Genomic DNA, 17,815 nt, shown 5'->3' on the forward strand with positions numbered 1-17,815 from the left:
GATTTGAAAAAAGCCACAGTAAACCTATCGCCAAAATAATAAAACTCTCCAAAAAGTAAAGGTAACTTTAGGGTCTTTGCATTTTAAAAGAGCAGGAAGTTTCTGGTGCATTAGTGTGGTCCCTGAGCCAGGAAAGACAGACAGTTTAGTCGATACTATGCTAAGATGCCATCCACTCAGCTGGCACTCTTCCTTATTAGCACCAGGAAAGTCTTTGAAAAAAGAGAACTTGTAACCGCACTGTAAAGTGAATTGCTCTTCTTTCCCTTCAAACCTTAAGATCAAGGGAAAGCAAACACTAAAACGTGTAGAAGGAAACTGCTAGAAACGTTTCCATTTGCCATGTAGGCAACGGCTAACAGAGAAACCCAGAGACAACAGCTGACTTGGAACTCTGACAGATACTACGCTCCTAGAGATGCAGGCAGCGGAAAATGCTGTTTATAGATAGGAGCCACAGCACTAAGAAAACTGGGTAGAAATAATGGCTTACTTGCTTACTACTTACATGATAACTCAAGCATTGGTTTTCCCAATGATAAATTTAAGATAACACTTGTACAGACTGAATGAGCTATTTCATTTCAAATGCTTCACACTATACCTGTTGATTCTCATTCACAGTAATAATATATTACCAGTAACATCAAAAAGAAGCAGTGTAACACTCATAAGAGAAGCATGACCTGCTTTCAAATCAGACAACTGTACTTACTCAAGTCTAATTTTTTTTAGGCCCTTACCTCAGTTTCCTTCTCATGTGTGTTATAATGATGAAATTGTACCATCACTTGGGCTTACATGATGGACTCAAAACACTGCCTTGTACAAAACAGAAGGTGTGAAATGAACACCATTATCACTGACAGAGAGCTCAGTCACACAGGACAGCAAAATAGCTTTGAGGAGAAAAGTATTGACATCACCAGACTTCCCTTTCAAGTGGAAGCTCAATCTATGTTGGGGAAAACAACAACAACAACAACAACAACAACAAAATCTGTCAAGTTTCCTGCCTTTCTGAAGACAAGCTACCTGAACCAATTAAGTACACTGCTGCTCTTGCCAAATCTGCTGGTCCAAGTTTGCAAGGAATCTCCTTCCCTAGGCAGTGTTTTCTTAAATGCAGACTTTCTTCCTTGCCGCAGGGCTATAGATGCTCATCAGGCTTTCCTTTTCAGGAGGGGTGGGGGGAAGAGCCTGGCTGTCTGGTCCCTTTGTTAGAGATAGCATCTCTCCTCAATTCTTATGGAAAACAGTTCCTTCAGTGCGGTGTAAATGCTCCTACAGAGCCTGACCAGTAGGATGCAGGTCCTTAAACCTAAAAGTTGGCCTAAATCACTGAACTAATCCGCTCTGGAGTTTTTCAAACAGGCAGTAAGGAAAAGTAAGTCTCTTTGATGATACTCAAAGAATTAACTGGGACTATTGGGAGCCATGGAACTTCTCTCCTGAAGAAAGCTCCTTTGGAAACTAAAGAATAGAAGGGCAGATCTTAGTCTATCCAACTCCATTCCTGACCTTCACATTGTTCGGTATCTTTTAGGGTTTGACTATAAAACATGCCCTGCTAGCTCAAGTGATCAATGCTTAGTGCCCAGCTGGCAGCACTATATTGAGAGGTTCTGGAAACTTTATGTGGTAAAGCCAGGTTGAAGGAAATATGCCCCTGAGGGCATATTTTGGAGGTTATACTTAGTCCCCTGGATTTCCTTTCTTTCTGCTTCCCCTTTGTCATATGAGGACAACCTTTGCCACATGCTCCTATGGTCATGATTAACTGTCATGTTCCAGACCCAGAAACATGGAGCCAATTGAACATGGACTGAACCCTCTAAAACTGTAAGCCACCCCCCCCCCACTTAAGTTATTTGTGTCAGATATCTTGTAGATTCATTGAAAAAAGTAACTAACCCAGAATCATAATTCAATAAACTCATCCATTTACTTAAGCCAGCTCAATGAGTTTTGGGCTTCTGGAGAAATCTATACCATCACGAAAAGGAAGGAGTATTCCTATCTGCCCAGGAGACGTCTTGCAATCCATCATTTCGTGTCTGTATTTCTTCTTTACACTGTAACCCATGTGACTCACTGGGTCACCCTCTGCCTTACCTTCTGTTGATCAATATACTACAAAGGCAAATAACTTGATCACCAAGAACTTGTAAGCATTTGTCCAAGGCTGAGAACACAAATCTTAATTTTTCTAGCACAAATAGAAAACCCTTAAAAAAGGATTTTGGTTTGGGAAAGTACTCATTCTAGACCAACTGACAGTGGCCATGATAGGACACATGACAACTACACACATGGCAGCAAACTGAACACTTCAAAGTTGAGTTTCCTTTTTGTTTTGTTTTGTGGCCAGATATTGCTAGATGACAAAAGCTGGCCTACAACTTTGGATCAATCCTCCTACATCAATGTCCTGTCTTCTAACCATTCTCCAACTACCCATTTACATAAAACCTCTACTCCATATTTAACTACTTAGTATTTCAGAAACACCTCAAATGATCATGGCTCTGTGCATTTCCCATTCTGTTCCCTTTGACTCTAATGAATCACTACCCATCTCAAACTTCCCATCCTTCAAAGACTCAGCTAAAAGTCCATTCTTGTTTTATCCTAGTGGTGTAGGAGGTTCTTCTGTCTTTGTGTTGCTTTCATTGGTTAATGAAGAAACTGCTGTGGGTCCTTGATAGGGCAGGACTTAGGTAGGTGAGGAAAATTAAACTGAATGCTGGGAGAAAGAAAGCAGAGTCTGAGAGAGCCACCATGGAGCCGCTTAGAGTCAGACATGCTGAATCTTTCCTGGTAAGCCACTGCCACATGGCGATACACAGAGTAATAGAAATGGGTTGAATAAGATGTGAGAGTTAGCCAATAAGAGGCTAGAGCAAATGGGCCAAGCAGTGTTTTTAATTAATACAGTTTCTGTGTGGTTATTTCGGGGCTAAGCTAGCCAGGCAGCCAGGACAAACAAGCAGCTTCCCCCTGCAACATCCTAGATTGCATTAATTTATAAATATGTTTTATCTTTCCCACAAGAATTCAGCATCCTACTCAATAGTTTCATCCTTCTTTAGTTCCTAATGTAATGCCTTATGCTCAGGCAGGACTCAGAAAATGATTAATAAATGAATAATCCTTCAGAAATGCTCACTAAACATCAACCACCTTCATTAAGTAGCAATGGAGGGGGGTGACTTTCGAAGTCCACCTACATTTGCTCTCTGAAAGAGGAAGAGCCTACCAAGAAGCAACACAGTATGTCATCATATGCCAACACGACAGACTCAGTGTTCCCAACATGGTAGAGGGATGAAATAAAACAATTTCAAAAACCAGTTGGTGCAACCAGTGCTCCAAGATAAACTCAACACAAGACCTGGTGTTCCATTCCTATGTTACTGGCCATATTTGAATCTGCCAGGAATTATAGCAAGATACGCTCTGAAACTCAACCTGCTCAAGAAACCTAATGACTGCAATTCCTGGTCCTAGAAGCACCTTCTCCTCTAACTGATATATAAAGCAGAATTCTGTAGCAGGACTCCTTATATCTCCTAGAAATGGAATCATTCAGGCCCCAAGGTCCATGGTTTCCAGAGATACACTATTATATGTAGTGAGGAGCTGCGAGCCGGTTTCCTGCCGCCCTGCTCCCGGCCACCGGCTAGCTTATGCCCCAAAATAACAACACACAAATTGTATTCTTTTAAACACTGCCTGGCCCATTATTTTCAGCCTCTTATTCACATCTTGACTAACCCATATCTAATAATATATGTAACACCATGAGCAGTGTCTTACCGGGAAGTTTCTAGCGTACGTCCATCTTGGGCTGGAGCTTCATCGCATCTGGTTGCAGAGGCAGGGCAATTGTCTGAGCCATCTACCTCACTTCCTTCTTTCTGTTCTGTCTACTCCACCCACCTATGTTCTAACCTATTAGGCCAAGCAGTTTTCTTTATTAATTAAGCAATGCAATCAACAGATTGATAGAAGACCTGCCTCCATCAATTATAGACCTGACAAGGCCACCGGTGCTTATGTATAACCTAGTCATACTAGAGACAATATACAGAAGACAAGCAAAAGCCAAATATGTTCTTTCCTAGGTCACACACTATATTTGATAGGTAATAATTCTAAAGCTAACTTCTAAGATGCCATAAGATGGCCAGAGAAACAGTAGGAAGATAGCAATTATTTACAGAAGATTAATTATGTATCAAGTTCTTTTTGAAACAACTTATTTGATAATTACCATAACCTCTACTTTTTTATATTGAAATAAATGGAAGAGCCAGGACTAAACCCAAGTCTAGCTAGCTGACCCTTAAATATGTATCTTTTCCACAAAACCACACTGCTTCTTCGCTATTTTGCTCTGATAAGTATCCTTTTAAAATTAAAAAAAACCAAGTGCAATATGGCTACCAAGATTAGGCTGCAAAACAGAAAGTACTAGTAAGATAAATGAACTCCAAATAATGAAATCTAAAATTAATTTATATTATGTAAATGCAAATGTTAATTTCTCACACAAATGTATCCCTAGAAGGTGTCAGTATTAAGAGCAAGTATGTGAAAGCTAAGTAGGAATGCTCTCTTTACTATTTTGTGACTTTACAGTAAATCAAAATTATTCCAAAATAAAAAGTATATATTTAAGTGCAAGAAGGTTTTTTTAAAAAATTTTGAAACCCAGATATTATCCTGAACATGATAGTTTTCTACCAAAGACATCAATTCTGCTTTCGTCACATTAGAATAGTGGTTCTGAAAGAAAGAGAGAAAGAAAAAAGGAAGAAAGAAAGAAAAACAAAAGAAAGACAGATGAAAAAAGGGATAGAGAGAGAGAGAGAGAGAGCTGGTGAGATGGCTGAAATGGTAAAGGCACTTGCCAATGCCTGACCACCTGAGTTCAGACCCCAGAATTCATAAGGTGGAAGAAGAAAATCAGAGAACCAACTCCCAAAATTTGTCCCCTGACCTCTACAACATGTGTCATGGCTGGCATGTGCATGCACACACACATGCATACATACATACATACACACACAAATAATACACACACATACACACAATCAATACTTAAGTAGAAAAATTAGGTTCTGTATCAAATATCTTGGCTGACCAGCAACAAAATGCAGCCTGGTAGCAAAAACTGAAAACCTCACCAAACTGATATGACAGCAGGTGACCCAAACAGCTGCCTTACAATATGCTGAAGCAGGCAGTTATTGACCAACTGGGAAGCAGAAACGATACAAGGCCACCCTGAAAGTAGAGGTTAGGGAGAAGGCATTTGAGAAGCAGCAGCCACAGACAAACCCAACTGACCCAAAGTAGCCACAGAGATAGAGACAGGCTCATCCCTTTCTGAGTTAAGACCTCATACTTCAGCCTCAAACCCTGAGACCAGTCTTCCATTTGTCTGTGTATGGCAAGGGCTATGATCCTGTGCTGACCTCCAAGATGTCTGCATAGAGAGATGGTGTTCTTCCCAGACCTTCAATGAGAAACTATTTATCCATCCTAGCACCACATTGGTTGAGGGAAGACCTACTGGTGCACATATTTGAAGTGTTTCTACTAGTGTTTGAAGACATTATAACTTAAAGCTTAGTTCTCTTTCACACTACTTAACCAGGATAAACTTCCAGTTTCATTTTATGTTTATTTGTATCAGGTGCATCTCAGTTAGGGGTTCCAGACCTTCTGGTAACATCTTTTTCTTTCTGTCTTTTTCATTTCTTCCTGTCCTTTTTTTTCTTCCTTCCCTTCTTTCTTCTTCCTTCCTTTCTTTCTTTCTTTTTCTTTTTTTTTTTTTTAATGTTTCTTGCTTTTGTCATCTCAGTGAGCTACACACACTGCTTATTTCAAGGTTGTTGGAGCACTTTCTCCCCCTCCGGAATTTCCATTACTACCAATGCTTCACTCTGAGAACATTCCTTGGTAGTGTTCTTGACACTTTTGAATTACACATCCTTAATGAAGACATCCCAAAGTAGGGGAGGGAGAGGCGTGAGCTGCTGGGAAACTTTCGGAATTAGTCTCTGAAGTTTTGTCGTCTGCATCCTGGGGGTGGTCTCTTTGTTAAAAATTTAGCTGTCCAGACAGTAAGGGCACACGATTAATATTCCCTTGGGAGTCACAGGGTCTTTCTTTGAAAGAGCTGTCCAGTTTTCAGGCGACACTAGGTGACTGCCCATTCAAAAGCAGGGCCATAAAAGAATGTCGGTGTTTTCCGGCAGGTATAGGTGCCCGGGGGTCAGGGAGAGAGGGAAAGGCAAGGGGTGGAGTGGGAGGCGGGTGATCGACAGGGATAGAAACAGTGTCTCCTCCTCCCTCTGAATGCGAAATAGCCAATGGGGTGGCGCGGCCGGGCCAGCCCGGCGGCCAGTGCCATATAGTATGCAGCAACCGGAGGAGTCACGTTGGGGGAACAGCAGAAAGCAGCTATCCGTTTACACTACTTGCTCTAGCAGCTATCTTAATGGTGACTGCGTGGCCTGGGGGGAAACCTGATCGGCCAGATCCAGCCGAAACCGGGAGGGAGGGAGTGGGCTTTCCGGAGGGGGGGGGGGGGGGGGAGACGAAGAAGGAGGAGTAAGAGAGGGGGAAAGAAAGAGGAAAAGAGTGCGAGGGAGTGAGGGAGGGAGGAAAATAAACAACAAAAAAAATGTCCTCTTCCTCCCCACCGGGCAGATTGCAAGTGCGGCGGATATCAAGCAGGGAGAATGGGATGGAAAGCGCCTCGGAAGGACAGGAGGCGCACCGAGAAGTGGCGGGGGGCGCGGGCGGCTGGGCTGAGCCCCCGGCTCCAGCCCCTTTCCCTCTGGAGCCGGGGGACGCCGCGGCTGCCTCCAGGGTAAGCCGGGAGGAAGGGACAGCGGCAGCCGGAGCGGCAGATCAGGTACAACTCCACTCGGAACTTCTGGGCAGGCACCAGCACACAGCCGCCCGCGCAGGCCCCCGCTGGCCTTCTCGCCGGACCACGTCGCCTGTGTGTGCGAGGCGTTGCAGCAGGGGGGCAACCTTGGACCGCCTGGCCCGGTTCCTGTGGTCCCTGCCCCAGAGCGACCTGCTACGTGGCAACGAGAGCCTGCTGAAGGCGCGAGCGCCTCGTGGCCTTCCACCAGGGCATCTACCCTGAGTTGTACAGCATCCTCGAGAGCCCCAGCTTCGAGTCGGCCAACCATCCGCTGCTGCAGCAGCTCTGGTACAAGGCGCGCCTACCACCGAGGCCGAGAGAGCGCGCGGCCGGCCGCTGGGCGCCGTGGACAAATACCGGCTGCGCAGAAATTCCCCTTGCCCCGCACCATCTGGGACGAGGCGAGGAGACGTGTATTGTTTCAAGGAGAAGTCGCGCAACGCGCTCAGGAGCTCTAAAAACAGAATCGCTACCCCCTCGCCCGCCGAGAAGCGGCACCTAGCCAAGATCACCGGCCTCTCTCTCACCCAGGTCAGCAACTGGTTCAAGAACCGGCGGCAGCGCGACCGGAATCCCTCCGAGACCCAGTCCAAAGGTGAGCGCCAACTTTCCTCCTCCACCCCCTTCCTTCCCCCCAACCCCCACCCCTTCCCAGCTTTCTTTTCCTCCAAAGCGCTCGCAAACATGCGCTTACCTTCCCACCAGCCCGGTCCGTCTGCCCACCTCTCCCCGCCCCCCCCCACCCCACCTCGCTTCCCTACTGGGAGGGGGACGACCTGGTGGCAACGAGCGGGGGTGGGGATCCTCCCTCCTAACCCTCCCCCTCCTGCCCCCAGAAGTTTCTGGTCGCCCGCCTAGGTCTCAGTCCCCGCCCCCACCTCCGGCTGGGCCACTGCTGCCCCGGCTTACCCACCCCCATCCTGCTGCCTTTGAAGTTGGCCACTCTCTCCTTGGTTTTCTCTTAGTGAGCGTGTGTGCACGACGGCAAGACTGCTCTCACCGCGGCTTCGGGCCCGCAGGGCTGCCGGAGCCGGCCAAGGTCTTTGGCTCACTCAGAGCCCGGAGTGCGGCACACGCTCCAGGATACCCAGGATTCGTCTGAGTCCCTGGCTCGCCCTGGAGGGTCACTAGGGCCGCTCTGGAAGGAATAGGAGCGTTAGTGGAGACTAGTGGCCCAGATGGGGTCTGGGACGGTCGAGGCTTTAATATGACAGAGTTAATCATTCACCCTGGCCGACGCGGTTCCCATCGCGCCTGGGCAGCGTGGGGTGCCGGTGTAGCTCGTCCCTGCGGTGTTTTGAAACCTGATTCTGAACAAGTTCGGATCGGGTTACAGTGCTTCAGAGGTGGCAGGCCTGAAGGGCAGTTTCTTGAGCCCCCCTAACACAGCAAGATTCCCTCTTGATGGGGCAGTTGGGGGATAGGCGACAATCTGACACTAAAGGTGGACAGCAGGAAAAGAAGTGGGGGAGCTATTCACCTCAGTCCTCCTTCAGCCCCCCCCCCCCACTCTATCTGGTTTGACTTTGTTGTGTTTTCTCCCCGTTATTTAGTAGAAAATGCATTCCCCCACCACCACACTCGCTTTGTATGTCTCTCAAGTCAGCCCCTGGGTGGGGTGTGTTGCGTATTTGTGTGTTTCTGTGCGTGTGTGTATTGTTGGACCGGTTAAAGTCAGGATGGTGTCTCCCGCCCTGAGGGAATTGGAGAGGAACAGGAATCCAAACGCAGTTCAAATGTTCTACTGTGGGAAGGAACCAAGGATCCGGGGAGCCAGCCCGCCTGGGCCAGGTGAAGGTGATCACCCTGCGCATTCCAGAAACCGGCATCAGCCCGCCCTCGCTGCTTTGCTCCGGAGTCCGGGTGGAGCCTGGAGGCCCACAGCTGGCCCAGGCAGGAGAGAGACACACTGTGCAGTCCTAGCTCTGGCTCCCAGTAACCATAAACAAAACAAGCCCTGCGACCTGTGAGCATCCCTTCCTCGGTCTTGAGAGAGGGGGTGACCCATGGAAGGGAGCACTGGTTAGGCAACGCTATCTATCCCGGAGTGCTCTGCAGACACACCAACAGAAATCTGCTAGGCCAGGGGACTGGGTACGAGCCCGTGCCACATGTAGGCCAGCTGTCCTGTAACCTTGCTATGGAGCCGGCCCAGTTTCCCAGGACAGGGACACACACACATACACACACACACATACACACACACACATCCTGAGCCATGCACTGCTGACTTTTACCCTCCTCCCCATTAACTCCACACCCTCAACCCCCAGCCCCTATTGCCTGGTATAGGCCCCTCTCCGGATCTACCTCCACCCGCACCCCTGGTGAGTCACCCTCACCAATGGCGACGGCTGCTCAGCCTCAGCTCATAAATCAAAGTGCTTTCTGCACTCTGGCCCCGTAGGCCCAAAGCCCGGGTAATCCCCTCCCCTCAGCTTGAAAGGGAACCTATCACACTGGAATGGTGGATCCTCTGCTGGACCAAGTCCCTCCACGCTTCCCAACTGCTTCTGTTCGGCCCCACCTAGACTCAAACCAATTGAGGAAAACTCCCCCATCCTCCCTGACCTGAACTTGGTATTTCCCTTAAGCCCAGGATTCTGCAATAGAAGGACCCGAATAGTCTGGGAAGGCATCTGAGAGTTAACAAGACCTCTGATTGATGCTCACCTTTTCCCTCCCCACCTCACCAGGGCACTGGATGGTGTGTGTTAAATAGTCCCTATGGCTTCCTTTGGATTCAAAGGCAACTGTGCTAGTCCTTAGGTTGCAAGTGCCTTTCCTACAAGGGCAACCACTTTATTGAATGAGATATATCAGTCTGGTGGAGCAAAGTTTGGGAGTAGGTGAGAAAATGGTCTCTTATTAACTAGATGGCAAATAAAACTGGACACCTCACACCTCCAGCTCCTTTGGCAATTCCATCTGTCTTCAAACGATACCATCTGAAAGGGTTTTTAGAAAGGGGCTGGCTCACCTAAACAGGGAAAACACATCCTTTAATGAGTTGTTTCTATAACTTTAAGAGTTGGATAGTAGCACACATGGATTCTATAAGAATGAAAACGCAGTAATAAGTTATTTTAATTGAATTTTGCGTTATCCCAACCCTCTGGTCTTTCTCTGAATTTATTATAAACAATTTTCGGATCTGAAATCATCTTCTCGTTGTCTGGTTGGGCAGAATTTGCTTACAACTTCTAGTTTCATCAGGGCCAGCAGGTAAACAGTTCTGCTTGCTTAAACAGCACCTTGGATGGTTTTGAAGGACCATTTTACAAACTATACAGATTGTCATCCCCTTGACCTTCAAATGTCCTCTCTCTCTGAACAGTGAATCAGATGGCAACCCCAGCACTGAAGACGAATCCAGCAAGGGACACGAGGATTTGTCTCCTCACCCACTTTTCGGGTGCATCTGACGCCGTCACCAACCTCAGCCTTTCCAGCCACATAGAGCCAGTATATACATGCAACAATTGGAAATGCTAAGATATCAACTAAGCTCTTTCTGGAGTTTTGTTGAATGGAAGCTTGGTACCTGCAAGTTACTTCACCTGTCTTCCTTAATGGCAATTCTTTTATTCAGGGACACAATGGAGTTACTCCTTAATGGACTGAATGTGGGGAAATACACAGACAGTATCACTGAACCCACCAAAAATGTCTTCAAACATTGTGAGCAATGGCGTAGCCATGACGGACATCCTGGGGTCCTACCTCCCAGGATGTGAAGGAATTCAAAGTCCTCCAGAGTTCTGCTGTGAACTCAGCCGCCACCAGCTCCTACCAGCCCTAGCGCCCCCGTGTCATTCCCAGGGCTGATACCCTGCACTGAGGTGAAAAGAGAAGGCGTCCAGACAGTGGCCTCCCAGGATGGGGGCTCTGTGGTGACTTTTACTACACCAGTGCAAATTAACCAGTACGGCATTGTCCCAGATCCCTAATTCCGGGAGCAAACGGCCAGTTCCTTAATGGGAGCCTTGGATTCTCTCCGCTGCAGCTGCCTCCTGTCTCGGGTAGCAGCTTCACAAGGTAAAAGCCTCATTTGGTACCATAATGGACCAGGTCATGTGTTGGTCAGCTGCTATAAATGACGCATTTAGTGAAAGGTATAGATTGGTGTTCTTTTTCAGATTCTTCATTGGTTTACACTGTTACAGAATAGCCTTGATTGATTCCCAGTTGCCTAACTACTATTCAGCTTTCCTGCTTTTCTTACATCCTGAGGATGGAGTTTAATTTCCCCAAGCAGAATGGAAAAGTACAGTTTATAGCAGATCTTGCCAACTGTACACTTACAGGAATATGATAAGTCAATCAGTGCTTATGAACTAACCCAGTACTTGACATTTTAAAATTAAAATTAATCAAATTGCTAGGAACATGAAATTAGTCAAGCAGTTATTTATTTGACCAGAAAATGTTTTAAAAGATAAACTGAAAGGCAGAATCTGTTCCTGTTTGCCTTGTGTTCTCCCTATAATTAAAACTAAAACCTCAAAAGACCTGAAAGGAATTTAGAAGAATATGTGATTTTCTGTTGCCCTAGATATATGTTCATTTCTCAAGCTTTGTGGGTTTATGTTTATGAAAACAACTGTGTCATTGCGTATTTGTGGCTTTACTAACCAAAGTCTGTAAAGAGAAAGGAAATAAGTCTGAGGCTGGAGCATTAGTTCTTCAGGAACATGAATAAAACCTTGATTCCTCATCGTTTTTCTCTGTATAGGAACAGGAAACAGGTTAGACTTGGGCATTGGGAGTTTACAGTCTCCAGCTCTGAGGAGTGGAAGGTGGTGATCATGTTTACCTTCCTATAAGCAAGCCGAAAGCCCAGATTTTTACCAAAGCTTACCTTCTGAAGCATGGTCAATTTTTATACAACTCTTGCTTACCATAACTATACTCTACTTCAACTTATTGGAGACATTAAAGGAAAATGGTTAGACGTTTCATTCCATATATTTATCTCTCTTTAAGTAAGCTACCATTGTCCTGTGACATACTCCTTGGATGTTCATTGCCCTAGATTGTACAAAGAGCTAACTCCAGTCACTATCCAACGTAGGAACAAAAGACAAATGTCTGGGGAAAGTCAGAGAGCTTGCCTTACAATAATTTATGACTCTCACCCATTTTCTTTCTTTATGAAATTTCCAAGCAGTTTGTAGCATTTTTAAAAACAGCGAAGTTGCACAGGAAATAGAATATATTTGTTGGCAGAGGAGAAATACAATAATGTTTTTCGTCTGTAATCAAGAAAGGTGCTATCATATAAGAGTATTATGAAGAAATAGCTAGCTTTGGGGGTGTTGTTTTCTACTTTTTTTCTTACTTTTTCAAGACAGGATTCTCTTGAAATCTGCCTGCCTCTGCCCTCAAAGTTCTGAGATTAAAGGTGTGCACCATCACCCTGTAATGCCCATCAATCTATATGTTTTAAATGGGATATTTACTAGGAATAAGGATAGCATTGTCAGTTAAAATAGCTAAGATCAAATGACAGGGCTGTCAACCATTGACTCTCTGGGAGAATTGAAAGCTTAAGTTTAACCAGATGATTCCAGTAGGGCAACGTTTCTTTGTAGTAGTGGTATATTACATATATTACATTTGCAGTAAAGCATTTTGGGAATTTGAAACTTTATTTTAAAAGAAACAACAGAAGTAGAAAGAGGAAGAAGGAGACGAAGGCAAGCAGAAGAAGAAGACCGAAGAAGAAGAAAGAAGAAGTACAGAAGAAAGACGAAGAAGAAGAAGAAGCATGCAAAGATAGGGAATGGTTGTAAATGCCTGTGATCCCAACATTTGGGAGACTGAAGCTGGAGGATTGGGGGTTCAAGGCCTACATAGTGAGTTTCAAACCAAGCTAGGTTGCAGAGTAAGAGTCTGTCTCCAAACAAAATACCAGACCAAATCAAGTCAAACTTACACTAAATATTCTTTAAAAAATGTCCAGAAACAGTTCTGTCTTCCTAGATAGCAGAGAAAACTATATTGGCAGTTACATGGAAAAGCAGATTTTATATCATATTATATATATATATATTAATATATTATATATATATATATATATATACTATATTAAATATATATTAAATAAATATATATATTCATTTTACAAAAAAGAATTTTTTTGTTTTTTTCAGCATTGTTGTAAGATTATACTTTGTACCTGGGATTTTTAAGTTCACCTTTTGTGCTGATTTTTAAATTCCTTGTTTAATTTGTAACTCAGCTGCAGCTGTTTTTTTAAAATTAGGTTTTAGGGCTGGAGAGATGGCTCAGTGGTTAAGAGCACCGCCTGCTCTTCCAAAGGTCCTGAGTTTAATTCCCAGCAACCACATGGTGGCTCACAACCATCTGGAATGAGATCTGTGCCCTCTTCTGCCTTGCAGAAGAGTGAGAATATTGTATACATAATAAATAAATAAGTCGGGGGCTGGAGAGATGGCTCAGAGGTTAAGGAGCATTGCCTGCTCTTCCAAAGGTCCTGAGTTCAATTCCCAGCAACCACATGGTGGCATCACAACCATCTGTAATGAGGTCTTGGTGCCCTCTTCTGGCCTGCAGGCATACACCAGACAGAATATTACATAATAAATAACTAAATAAATATTAAAAATAAATAAATAAGCCTAATAAATAAGTAAGTAAGTAAGTAAGTAAAATTAGGCTTTTAGCGCCTGGCAGTGGTGGCACACGCCTGCAATCATCCCAGCCCTCGGGAGGCAGAGGCTCAAAAAAAACAAAACAAAACAAAATTAACTAATTAATTGTATGAAAATTCATGATTTAGCCAGGCATGGTGGTACATGTCTCCCTTAAGCTTAGCACTTAGGAAGCAGAGGCAGGCAGATCTCTGTGTCGAGGTCAACTTGGTTTACTTAGTGAGTTCTAGGGCAGCCAGGACCTCATAGAGAGACCCTGTCTTAAAACAACAGCAACAAAATCATGTTTTATGTGTGAACCTTGGGTTCAATTCCCGATACTGAAAAAAGAAAACCAAATCATCCCTTGGAATGTATCTGTTTTTTCCCTTCATTATATATGTTCAAGTCTTTTATGTGTCCAGAGTATTATTAGTCTACTGTGTTGAATAGCTATTGGGGAAATGCTGCATATGTTGTTATTTATGACTCTGCCAAAACAGTAATTTTGTGCTTATGTCTGCTAGTAAACAGTTTCACTGACACCCAAAGCAAAGTGAGTATTGACTGTGGCTTCCCCCCCTCACAATTTTGGAAGCTGCACTACTTTTAAAACACATGTGAAGCCAAGAGGTTTAAAATAGAAGCAGTCTGTTCATTTGTATGGCTAAAAAACACATTTATGTTAGAGAACAGCCCCAAGAGTACACAGAAGCTTTTTGTCCTTAACAGCCTTTCTGTGATGGTACTTACAAACTAGTAGTTGACATTTTTATTAAAGGAGTTCAAATACAGTGTTTTCTCTCTCTTTTTCTCCTGTAAAGACACTCCTTTGCTTACATAAGGCGCTTGAAAATGTTTGGAAGACATATACATGGCCCTATGGCACTGGGTAGCATGGGTAGAACCTACGATCCCAGTTACTCGTTAATTGAGAAGGTCAATGTTAACTGAATTACTTAACTTTATATTGGCTTGTTTTCTGCACTTGTAAGAGGGCAATTAACCTCCAGTTCAAGAGCAGGGTAGATAAGTCAACCCATCCTAATTCTCTTCCCCAGAACTCTCCCCAAATTCACCTTTCCTGTGCTGGTAAGATCTGGTAAGATCTGGTAATCAGCTAGTAATATCTTGTAAGATCTGGTAAGATCTGGGGACCTGGGTCATCTGATTGTTATTGTTTTCACTTTGTAAAGACTCAAAGGAGGTCTTGTTTGAGGGAGACGTGGGGTCTGCACTGTCCCAAGTTCCTCATTGATCATCTGTTTTGTGTTTCTAGTCTCTTCTAGTCTCTAAAGACCGTAGACTGAGAACCTCAAAGACACGCACCTTTTTAAAGAGGCGTTAATTCTACTCCTTTATGTCCTTCTGTATTTGAGAACGATGCTGCCATTAATTCTTCCCATCACTACAACACTGAAAATTGAGGGCGAGCACAACAGGGTAGGGGGACCTTGAGGGTCTGTTGCCTGGAGACTGCTCTATTGGTGGTTTTTCAGTGGTTTGGTGAAACTCCGTGACTTGTTTGTGCAGGGTTGATGTGGTGAACGTGTAAGTTCCAGAGAAGCTCACTTTATGTGGTATTTTTCATATTCTCATGTACATCTATGTCAGTAAATGAGCAGGCCTAACAAAAACATTTCATTGTGTACCTGTAGTCTCTTGTTCTAATTGGAAGTTCTATTGATCACTACCAACTAATTCAGAGGTGGTAAAGAGCCAGAAACTCGACAAATACACCAGATCTTGGATAAGATTTAAGAATTCATCCTCTTTCTTCCTCCTCCTCCTCTTCCTCCTCCTCCTCCTCCTCCTCCTCCTCCTCCTCTTCCTCCTCCTCCTCCTCCTCCTTCTTTTTTCATTTCTTTTCCTTTAAACTCAAGCTGGGCTCAAATTTAGTCTTCTGCCCCAGCTCCCACATGCTTGCTGTTTTGATTGGTAGCTTTAATTTTCAATTTTTGGTGATGCTGAGCACTGAACCAAGGCCTACACCGTGCTGACTCTATCCCAGGCCTCCACATTACTCTTCTTTCATTTGTTATTACGATTAATTGCATGGTTGAATTAACACATACAGATAATCCGGCAGAATTTTTTGCCCAGTGTGTAGAAGTCTCAGTTTAATTCCCAGCCCTGCAAAATGGAGAAGAGAGATGATGGAAGAAGAGAGAGGAGAATGGAAGAGAGAGAAGATGAGGAGACGGAGAGGACGGAGTGCAAACGAAAGAGGAGAGAGAGGGGTAGTAATGGGATGAGCCAGATTAGAGAGAGAGACAGAGAGAGTGAGAGAGAGAGAGAGAGAGAGAGAAAGCTAGCCTGAATTCTGAGCCTGGGACTCGACAGCTAACAGTTCCCAAGCTGGAACTCAACTATTTACATTGTATAGTATTATTTCACCTTATTCCCATACGTTAACCTTAATAACCTAAGGAAGAATCATGTGTGTTACAGGAGTAACTGGTTGTTTTGTTTTTCCTTTCTGTTAGTATTTACAATTAACCCCTGCCAACTCCCCCCCCGGTACTTTTTCCCCTAGGTAACATTTCAGTAAATTTTCAAGCACTTCAGCTGGAAGCACGTTTTACCAAGTGAGTCCACCACCGTCCCAGCATGGCAAACTTTTTCCTGAGCCCTCTTTGGCCCCCCAGTGCAGTGGTCCTACACTGTTCCTAATTCAGGCCAGACTGTAGGAGCTGTGAAACAGGAAGGATAGGAAGAGGCCTGGTTTTGGTTTTTCTCCGGCTTATGCCTGTCAATCACAATACACAAGTAAACGCAAAGCCTGTCCTCTGAGGATATCTCTGGGAGTGGCCTCCATCCCCTAGGCTCTTCGCTGGTTAATGTGTCCCCAGCTCACAGTTTTTCCCTGTCTCCCCCTACACTACTAAATCCCACTGAGCTAAACCCTGACCTTGCTGAGAGCCGGCCAATGTCTGCACCTGTGGCAAGCAAATCTACTGTGACCTCTGTCAGCAACACTAACTATGCAACCCTTCAGAACTGTTCCCTTATTACCGGTCAAGACCTATTGTCGGTCCCCATGACTCAGGCTGCCCTGGGGGAAATTGTTCCTGCCCCCGAAGAGCCCGTGAGTCATTCCTCGCCAGCAGTACACCAGGATTTTTGTCAGAGAACATCGCTTGGTCCTGCAGTCGGTAGCTAACATGAAAGAGAATTTCTTACAAAATTCTGAGAACAAAACAACAAACAACTTAATGATGTTGGACTCCAAATCCAAGTATGTCCTGGATGGCATGGTTGAAACTGTCTGTGAAGAGCTGGGAACGGACAAGAAAGAGCTGGCCAAGCTCCAAACCGTCCAGTTGGACGAAGATATGCAAGACTTATAAGCCTGATTCACTACGCACATACCCCTTTTCTCCTTCATCAGCAGCAATCTTTTTTTTCCTCTGTGAAGCCCTGAAGATGGGGAACCTTTACTCGTTTAGAGGAATGCGCTCTACTTGTGCGAGCAAATATATTTGGATCGGTCTGCATGAAGATCATAGTTAAATGTACAGGGGTGGATGGCTGAAGCCTTTCTGTTCCCGTCACGTTGGCTTTGAAATACATGGCGGCAAGGCAGCAGGAGAAGCGTATCAAACCATCATAAAGCATTTAGTCAGCCATATAAGTCTAAGGCTGGAATGGAACGTGATAGTATTCTAACTTTTACGTGTGTACACCTAACTTAGACACTTAAATAATAGAAGCAATGCACTTGGTTTTTGTTTACTTTTCCTCCCTGGGCATTGAGATGGCTAAGAAATAACGGTACTCCGGATTATTATAAGGGTATATTTTTCAAATTAAGTAGCTTATATATGTGTGCATGTGTGTGTCCGTACACACGTTCAGCATTTTCAGCATTCGGGGAAAAGACTTGGTTTTGGTCTCTACGTGTTTCCTAGTGTGACTGCTAATAGTTTAAATGTGGCAGAGAAAGTTCAAAACGCCACTAAACTCTGACACAACTTGGGTATGAATGTAAATATGCCAGTTCTACATGCAGAATTTGAGCAAGTACAATGAATTTTTATTTATACCTTGTATGACTCTCTTAGTCTTCAGGCGCTATGAACTAAAAAAAATGTTTTCTTACTGTTTAATTTATATTTATTGTTTGAGCAGGAATAGCAGGAACAGCTTTGTTTTCAACCAAGTTTTATTTTTGTGATTTTTATCCAGAGTCTCTTAAGGTCAATGTTAA

General features: G+C 44.4%; 1 protein-coding gene across 1 annotated transcript; it reads left to right on the forward strand.

Annotated features, from left to right (window-relative positions):
• The first annotated feature begins 6,697 nt into the window (after positions 1-6,697).
• On the forward strand, positions 6,698-16,955 carry Six4 (SIX homeobox 4). The gene is given in 19 exon segments (XM_042055409.1): positions 6,698-6,979; positions 6,982-7,053; positions 7,055-7,138; positions 7,140-7,253; positions 7,256-7,543; positions 10,285-10,359; positions 10,361-10,501; positions 10,503-10,556; positions 10,558-10,578; positions 10,580-10,669; positions 10,671-10,742; positions 10,744-10,896; positions 10,899-10,987; positions 14,059-14,161; positions 15,737-15,887; positions 16,254-16,327; positions 16,330-16,383; positions 16,385-16,726; positions 16,728-16,955. Coding segments are annotated over 19 exon segments (2,487 nt in total).
• Positions 16,956-17,815: the final 860 nt, after the last annotated feature.

The sequence above is a fragment of the Arvicola amphibius genome, chromosome 7 (assembly GCF_903992535.2).
Source record: "Arvicola amphibius chromosome 7, mArvAmp1.2, whole genome shotgun sequence".
In the NCBI taxonomy this organism is placed as follows: Eukaryota; Metazoa; Chordata; class Mammalia; order Rodentia; family Cricetidae; genus Arvicola; species Arvicola amphibius.